The 9,721-nt window shown below is 36.9% G+C and overlaps 1 protein-coding gene across 1 annotated transcript in view; it reads right to left on the bottom strand.

Annotated features, from left to right (window-relative positions):
• Positions 1-1,001: 1,001 nt before the first annotated feature.
• Positions 1,002-9,721, bottom strand: part of LOC120542334 — a 56,065-nt gene continuing 47,345 nt past the window's right edge. Inside the window, exons 6-7 of the mRNA XM_039774715.1 lie at positions 2,902-4,083; positions 1,002-2,130 (exon numbers count right to left, since the gene is read on the bottom strand). Coding sequence (XP_039630649.1) covers positions 1,432-2,130; positions 2,902-4,083 — 1,881 coding nt within the window. The 3' untranslated portion in view covers positions 1,002-1,431. The remainder of the gene's footprint in view (positions 2,131-2,901; positions 4,084-9,721) is intronic.

The following is a 9,721-nucleotide window of genomic DNA, read 5'->3' as shown; positions in this document are numbered from 1 at the left end:
TTGGATGGTTTACGTTGGTGGACTGCCATCTTCAAATCTTTTCACAGATTTTCAATGGGATTTAGTTCTGGGCCACATGAGGACATTCACTTTTTTTCTCCTTCAGCCACTGTGCAGTCAATTTTGCTGTGAGCTTTGGGTCATTGTCATGTTGAAAGGTGAACATTCTGCCCATCTTCAACTTTATGGGCAGAGAGGACTGGAATTTGGCGGTATTTTGTCCCATCCATTCCAGAGAAACACCCCCACAACAGGATGCTGCCATTCCATGCTTTACTGTAGGTATGGTGTGTTGTGGATGGTGCGCTGCATTGGATTTCCACCAGGTGTACCACTTGGTATTGAGGCCAGATAGTTTGATTTTGGTCTCATCTGACCATAAGACCTTTTTCCACTTGGCATCAGAATCTTCAAGGTGCATTCTGGCAAAGCTCAAACGAGCCTTAATGTGGCCCTTCTTGAGAAGTGTTTTTTCCCTTGCAACCCACCTGAACAAGCCACAATTGTGGAGCGCTTGTGAAATTGTTGTCACATGCACACAATGCGCACTCTTTGCCATAAAATCCTGTAACTCCTTCAAAGAGGCCATTGGCCTCTTGGTAGCCTCTCTTACCAGTTTCCTCCTTGCTCTTCCATCCAGTTTGGAGGGACAGCCGGATCCAGGGAGGGTACTAGTAGTACAAACACTTGCCACTTCTTTATTATGGACTTTGGGATTGATAAAGCCTTTGTGATTTCTTTGTATCCATCTCCTGCCTTATGTCTGTCCACAACTCCATCCCTGAGATCTTTTGAAAGTGGCTTGCCACCCATAGTTAGTTGTTTGCCGTCAGTTGCACTACCAAGCAAGCGAATGCTCCAGGAACAGCAGTTTTTATGCTTCACTAATCACACTGAATACAACTGATCACAGGTTTAAGCCAGTAACCATGGTCTGCAATGGAAATGACGCTTACTTACACCTGATTGAGTTTAGGAGGGCGGTGATCCTTTATTAATCTCAGTATTTCTTGTTTTTTGATTTTTTAAAATTCTTCTAAACTGTAGCTGTGATATCTTTCCCTTGGATGTTATAGACTGCACTGAGTAAGTAAAGCTGGAAAAAATATTGGTTTGGGTGTTTTCATTTAAGGATGTAAAGCAAAAAAAAAAGGGAATATTTTGAAGGGGATGATTCTTTTCTATACCCACTGTATATATACACAGACTTATTTTGCACTTTATTGGCTCAGTGAAGTTTGTGTACATTTTCTTCATTCCAGTAAATCACTTTCCATTTTGTTACAGAATACAAACTATAAGAAAATAAGAGAAACGTATCCCCCCCCACAACCAAATACAGTTAGTTAGGCCAAATAAAAACTAATATGGGCTTCACAAAGAGGAAAAAAGTGGAATAGTAAATAGTTCAGCTGTCCTTATGGAATCCTGTCACCAGTCTGAAGAGAAATGTGTGGTTTCGTCGCTGTTGTAAAACAGCACGGTCAGCTTCTGCAGTTCCTCCTCATCAACACCACTCTGTCTTTTGCACCGTATTAGCTTTTCCAGCCCAAGGCTGCGGTCTGTATCAGCCCAGTTAGCAACACTATTTACCCAGCTCAGTGCAAGAGAGGCAAGTGCTGGTATCCGGGAAGATGCATGTGTCCAGAAAGCTTGCAGGTCAGCCTCCCCTGTAGAACCACATACCAGGATCTGTTTGTACATCTCAAACTCCTCATCTGGAATGCTGTCCCAGCCAGGAATCACGTTGTAGTCTTCTTTTCTCTGTGATAGAAAGTGAGCTTTTGCTGGAGCAAAGATTCTCACTGCCTTTAAAAACTCATAACCGGGTTGCCCATCTTCCATAATATAATGAGCAAGCTGGCAACTGGCTTCCTGGAAGGCATCTCGGAAGAGTTGGGAAAGTTCAGCTTCAAGTGCCCTAGAGATGCCAGGCTCTTCCCAGCTTTCTGTTTCTACTGGAAGCTGTGACTCCAGGTATGCACGCAGTTCATCCAAGGTGTCCACTACTTCCGTTGCAACAGGTACATGCAGCTTGAAGCGACCAAGTAGGTTTGCAATATTTTCTAATTTTTCTGAGATAAAACTTAGCTGCAGTCGTAGAAGGCATCCCTCATCATCAAGCATCTCCTAGAATTGGACAAGAAGCAAATGATTGGTAAAAGTGGGTGCTAAGTTAATGGGGAAGCCCACCTTTTCACATATGCACACAACAACAGGGCATGCTGCTATACAACAAACTGCTTTATGTCAGTGTTTCTCTTCAACATTTTCAAGTTTAAGGAGAACAAGTAAGTACTCATGTCTCCCTGTTTTACTATATTATTAAAAGCAGGTTAGTATTGAATTCTAAAAAAAATATTTTTACATTTTGACGGATTAAGAAAAAAGCATGAGTTGATGTTCTCCTTAGTGAAAACTGTATTTTTTAATCTTTTGTTGGTTCTGTGAGGTTCACTGGTCCTTGGGGTCATTCTCAAATATTTTGGGAATGTCTGCTTGTATATATTGAACCTCCATGTTAATTTTCCATTAGGATGTAATTTGGAACAGATTTTGTAAAGGTCAAATTTAATAGTAATACTTTGAGAAAAATGTCCTAGTATAAAAAACAATACTTGCAAAAAAGAGCTATTCACCTATTCTGTGTTAGGGTACTGGCAACAGAAAAAAGAAATTGGAAATAATGTGGAAATAAATTAATGGCCTCTCTTCTTTCTCACCAAAATAAAATACATAAGACTACAAAAGCACTTACTGTTATGATGTTCTTCAATAAAAATAAATAAATGTACTACACAGCATGTCATATCTATATACCTTCAATATTTAGAATATATATTTTATGTATAAAAGTAAATGTTTTGAAAATTTACAAATATTTTAAATAATGATTCATACCTTAAGGCTTTGAAGTGTGTGACATGGAGTTTTCATTTGCTCCATTTCTTTCTCAACAAACTGCTGCTGAATGTCAAAGTGCTCACTGTGGTACTTCGCAGCAGCAAGGAATGAACTGCATTCAGACAGGCGCACTTGTGGGGGAATTGTGGCAATATTTGAAGGGTTATCTTCACGCAGGCACTGCAGGTAGCGAGACTTTATTCCCCCTGGCAATGCAAACAATTTTTGAAAGAGTTCCACATATTGGCGGGCCAGCCAAAATGGCTTCTGGAAAGCAGATGTCACAAGCTCCACTATGTGTTCCAGACGTGTGACATGAATGCAGTTTGTCAGAAGCCCTTTCAGTACGCAGCTGTAACTTCTCCTCATATATGTAGTATTGTCTGTATCCAAAATGTGGACATCATCAAAATCTATGTCATACTGGGACAATATTTGTACTACTGATTGTGCTACAGAGCTGTGTGAAATAGTTGACCAAAATTTTGTTTCAAGTAAATACGGTTGGAGGTGACCTTGACCATCTCTCTCCATTGGTGCAGCCAAGATGCTGAGAACTTTCCGCTCATCGATGTCACTAGCTTCTTCTACAATAATAGCCAGTTTCTTTTTGTGAAGCTTTAGCCTTATTGTATTTTTCTTTTCATTGTACATCTCTAAAATGTATTTTCTACGCAGCCCATCTGCCCCTGGGATAGAAGTGCCATTGTTTACATGTGTCAACAGAAAATTTCGAATTGATGGGTGATCTGCCTTCTCTAATGGAATTCCAGCTTCCAAAAAAGATATAAATAAATCCCTGGCCACATCTCTGGTTCCCACCGAGTGCCCAGGCCCAATCTGCTGAAATGTTGTGGTCAGAGTTCGTTGTTTCTTCCTGAAGCGGTCATCCTCCTGTGCCTGCTTTTCCCTCTTAATGTGTCCCTGTGATTTCAAGTGATCGATGATGACAGAGCGGCGAGTGTGATCAAGAACTACACTACAGCATGTACAAAAAAGCTTGCCACCATCTTCATGCAGCTTGTTTTTGAACTCAAGGCTGCGGTCCTTTGCAGTAATACGTAGCACCTTCTTTGTGCGTGCACTGTCCACAACAATGCCTTTTGACAAAGAACGATCTGAAGAGGGTACAACAATTGCATCCAGTTTGGAAACTTCTTTTGGTTTCAGAAACACAGCCTGGAAAAGCAGAAAAGAAAAATCAACAAATGTCAGTAGACATACACTGTATTTCTCTCAGGTTACTATGTATGTCAGCTTAATGCTTGACTAACAGTTTAAATTTAAAAAACTGATGTGATCTTTGAAATTTTCTTTGAACTCCAGTTGTTTATCTCACAAACAACAAAACATATATTTCAAGTCTTCGCAAGAAAGGTTGAAGAAAATTATGCTAATGCCAAGGTAGTGGAATTATGTCAACTACATCCCACCTGATAACTGGTTTTCAACAATCAATAAGAGGATGAACCGTAGAAGTATTAAATGCACTGCAATACAAATTTAAATAATTGAGATTACCCTATCAGATTGTTAAATCTGCATAAAATGAGCAACAAGTAGTACTGTTTATTGTTTCAGAACATCACAAAATTGGTAGTCTACCATGCTGACAATCTATCTCTCTATTATATAAAAAACAATCCTGGAACAAGACAAGACAAGACTTTTTTCAAGAGATTTTTTCAAGTCACGCCCTCCTCTCAACCATTTTTAAACCACGCACACGGTACTCTCACCTCCCATTCGCGTGAATGGTTTTGACAGACACAGTTCCTGCACTCTCAGCTCTTATAAATTTTAACCTAGACGAGACCAAATAACTCCAAACACAGAATCAAAATTCAAAGTGATATTGACAAAAAGTTAATTCAAAAAATTGTTTTTACTAAAGTTTTACAGTAAAAGTGTAAGTTTATAAAGTATTTGCGTGTTAATTTCAAAGCCAAACAGAACAAAATCATATTATGCAATGAATAATTCTTAATGTAACATGAAACATAATTTACTTATAAATTATTACGTTTTTCTATGTTTTATTATGGTTAACTACTCGCTATAATGTAAAATAGTTAGTTCTATTATGCATTTGTAACATTACCCATGAAAATAACAATCTGTTTAAATTGTACATCCACATTCCCATACGTGAGCAGCAGAACTGCAAAGAGGCTAGTGCGTAGCGCAGGCCCAGGGGTTGGCAAGCAAAGCAACCAGGGGGAAAAACCCCCTAGTATTTATAAAAATTAAAATAATGACAGACCAAATGTAGGCTCTTCACAGCAAAGACCTGTAGAGTGAGGCTATGGAGCAAATGTGTAGAAATCCCATTAGAAAGGACGTCATAGGTTCTGAGATGAGCCAATCCATGATCTTACAACTTTAACAATCCAATTGCCGACAAGGGAAAAATGATACAGTCAAAAGAAAATGGATCTTGAAATGATAATACGGATTTTGATACTCACATTCTCCCTGATGTCTTAAGTTTATCTAGCTACATTAGACAAAACCCCTCAGCCTGATATTAATAACATAACCAAAAGAGCTCTGAACTTATAGTAAACCCAAGTTAGAACTACCTTTGTGCAAATACTTATTACAAAAATGTCCTAATCTTATACTATACTAATACTATCCTATACTATGGATAATCACACAACTGCTGCTCAGACAGATTCACAGTTGTTATTCTTTAAGATAGTAAAAGGTCTCCTTGGTTATTAAAATATATTACAACTTTCGAACAAACTTTTTTGAAATTAGCAATGAGTGCATTTCATAACGCTCTTGTTTATAGACTTTGATCATAATCACATTCTGTAAACAAAAAAATCACATTTATTGTATTTTATATGCACCCAGTTACATAGTACTGTCCCCATGTTTAATCCAGTCAAAAATAGTAACATTAATAACTAACACTGTAAAAACATGTCCCTTCCACACTGTCATCTCAATTTTGTTCATGACCTCCAAAGGATAAAATCATTTACACAGCAACTATGTATTTGTCATGAAGCTTAACAATATGGAAGCTATCAGCTCACTATCTTCAGTCTCTTTCACTCTCTTTTAAATCCTTGTTTCTGGTTCTTGTTAACTAAGGCAAGGAATATAGTAATGCAAAATAAGCAACCCCTGGATCGAAAGTTCTATGAAGAGTTAAAGTAATGCTTTCTTTCCATCTTGTCTGCTTACTTCCTACCAAGTATCTGAAAAATAATGACACTTACTGTGGACCAAGCAGTGAACAAATTCAATATATACAAGGTTCAGAACAGTGATTTTAGTTTAAAGTTCTATATGGTTAATAATTTGGGTGTAGTTCCCTTGACATGAAATTTTAAAGTCAATCAGAAAGTGGAAAGGCAGAATAAAAAGGACTGGTAGATCCCACTGATCAAAGTGGTTAGCCCATCTATGAAGACCATCGGCAGACACAGTTCTAAGAATTAAAACCAAACATAATGTTTGTAAGTTTTTATCAATTTTGTTAATAAAACTTTTAGTTAACAAAGTGACTCTAAAAATATATTTTTACTTACACATTATAATTTCAAAGAAATAAGTCCAAAGAAATAAAAAAGCTTAACTGAAGATGTCTTCAGACTTGGTGAAAGTGGCTAGGGTTGGCTTAAGTTTTGTTCTGTGAGGTAGAGTGTTTAGTACAATGTTAGGAGAACTTCTCACTCTTCACACATCAAGTATCACTGGCTTCTGCTCTCCCACCAACTTTCCTTTTAATGCCTTCTTTCACCAGTATGGCCTGTATCCTTACATTGCATGTCTGACATCTCCAACAAGAATTCTCGTTACATTGTGTAGAAATAAATCTCTGCATTATAATAAAAAAATCCTGTAACGAGATGAGACTTTTTAGCCTGAGAAAAGACGTGACTTTTTCAGAGAGATACTTTCACGTCCTGTGAGACAAGACTTTATGCCAAGAAATTTAACCACGCCCGGGGCCGGAAATAAAAGACAAAGAGTAGATGACAAAGAAGAGAATAGTATTCAACTTCAAAATTCTAAAATGTTGGCGCGATACACATGCGGAGTAGGTTAGAGATAATGAAAATGCTAAAATATGAAAGCCTCAAAAAAATTATAGTAAAGATTCCATTTGTGCAAACAAACGGAAATTATTACCTAGTAAAATAACAGAACAGTGAAAAGAGATTGAATATATTGTTTAGATTTAAACTTTAAGTCGGAGACTTGTAGATCATCTAATTCGTTTTGCCATCCGTGAAAAGTACTGTTTCTTCCCAATGAAGATGCGTATCTGTGAGAATTAAAAGATTTGTTGTTTGGCAAAAGTCAAATCCACAAAAGTGAGCAGCAGAGACGTGAAGTGGCTGGCGCATAGCACAGGCCAGGGGAGTTGGCAAGAGAAGTGAGTGGGGGCAAAGCCCCCTAGTATTATAAGATAGTGAGCATTTAGCGCATCTAGTCACACTGGCCCGTGACAGCCTAAAAAAGCTTTGCCAATGAAGCCCTCCACCTCTTCAGGATTTCATTGCACAACTACAGTACATCCTAAATTAAAAATATGCCATTTTGCATGAATATTTGTTACACAGAACAAACACACTAAACAAACGTGTAAAATGAAATGAAAAAAAAAACTTAATGTTCCATCCTTTTGTTTTCTTTAAATAACCTGTTACGTCCTCATCATTTTGTCTAGAGTTTCAGTTCCTGCAAGGGATTCATAGTAGTCTAATACACATGTGGGCTTAGCATTTTTATAACCTATTTGAGAGATTTTTAAACAGATACCTGTGCATGGCGGTCAAAATCAGAATCTCTCTTTTGTCCATGCACCAAACAACATGCACTATGTCAAACCTAATACTGGTCCACATTTCAAATTCATCCCATTTAATTTTGTTTCTCTGTAGATCCTGTGCCATGTTCCTCTGGTTGGGAGGAAATTTTGGAAATCAAATATGATGTCAGTACTACCATAAAAACAGTCTGTCTAGAGAAAACAGACTAGGTTCTCAAGTTCTCTCACCATTTCCTTCTTTTCTATGAGAGATTATTAGGTTCCAAATGGTGCCATCTTTTTAGAATTAGACTCACTTACTGTGAAAAGTTTATGATAAACCTTCATCTTCTTTCCAAAAATGTGTTCTTTAAGGTACAGCCTTATTTATGTAGCACATGATACTCATTTATGCACACGTTCTTCTCAGGAATGAGAATTGACTTAAGTGCAAATAGTACAGGGTAGTTAACAACTGTTTAAATTTTCCATAGCTTCCCAAAAGACCACAGGCCATAATCACTAACATCCATAAAATGCAAACACGGAAATGTCAAAGAGATGCTAACGAGACATCAGTGTCTAAATTCTGTTTTTTTCAGCAAAACTTTTAGTGCTTCAAGTTGGGTTTCTACATAAGTGCAATTATGATGAACACAGAAAAAAAAACACCCAGAGATCAATCAGGGAGATTCTCTAGAAAGTGAACAGTCCATGTGCAGACACTGAGTACCTATTTGTCAAGAATAGCTCCATTAGAGACGCATTAAAATAGAGAGGGGAAAAACGGAAGTGGGCTTTTATCTGGCATATCAACAGTTAGCCCAGGATTTGAAGTGAACAAAAAAAGATCACACACTTTCTGTCCCCTTCTTTTCTAACCAAATCATTCAGCTCTAGCTGTAGGCAGTGTCTTCAATTCCTAAAAAAACAAATGTAAAAATTATTAAAAATAAGACAACTTCACAATAAAAGAAACTCATTCCTCAAGATTACAAGCTGATACCAAAACTAAGAACACAGATGAATGCTATAGTACACTGCTCACTTCCTCAGATTTGAGGAGAAACTGACTTTCAGCTATGAATACAGTAAATGCCTTGTACAGTATGTACAAAACAGATAAATTAATTTCAAGGTCATGTGCAAAAACAAATCAAAGAAGAGGTGCAAGCAAAAATACCCTAAAAAATCAATGAAGTACAGCCAGAGACCTGTGAAACTAAAAGGCATGCACATTTAGTTTTGTAAACAAAAATTTTAAAATAAATAATGCTGTAACAGCATAATAAACAAACACATTTCTAATCTACCCAGCAATTCTAAGTCAAATTAATTCCATATGGAATTTAAAACTCTACAGGGTTCAATTTATAAATTAACTTGTGTGTCGCCATTTTCTTTGTAGACAATAATCAGAAAGTCCCTTAAAGACACTTTCTAGACAGTGAGGCTAGGTTCACAGAGATACTTTATACTGACTCTCTTTATAGGCACCATTAACTCCCAAACAGTCAGCTGTAATTTTCAATGCCTGTTTTTATACTTTAAAGATAAACTAAATAAGCATTGCACTGGAATTTACACATGCTTGATCCTAAAATCACAAGTTTCTAAAATGAAAAAAGGGATGTCAATCAACCTTTCTTCTTAAAATATGGACTTACCCTCAAATTCAAATTTTAAAGATGTTTTCTTAGACATACTGTATGTGGACAACAGTAAACTTTATTTTTCAGAACACTTGTCCATTATCCATTATTTTTCACTTTAGGTCAAAATCCCTTTTTAATGAAAAGTAGTGAATTGGAGTAAAATTCACTAAATAAAATAACAAAATCTCAATGAAGATCTGCCAGCTATTTACGTCTATGAAGATGAAGATGCGCAGATTAATAAATTGACAATATACTGAAACTTTCACCTGCTCCAGAAACACATGCTGCGATATTGCTTTTAGAACCACTGTCATATTCTGTTCACATCAAACTTCGAGTCTGTGATCTAATGACATATAATAAGAAATGCATAATCATCAAGCAA

This window comes from Polypterus senegalus, chromosome 13, assembly GCF_016835505.1.
Source record: "Polypterus senegalus isolate Bchr_013 chromosome 13, ASM1683550v1, whole genome shotgun sequence".
NCBI lineage: Eukaryota > Metazoa > Chordata > Cladistia > Polypteriformes > Polypteridae > Polypterus > Polypterus senegalus.
This window is presented reverse-complemented; position numbering and strand designations above follow the sequence as displayed.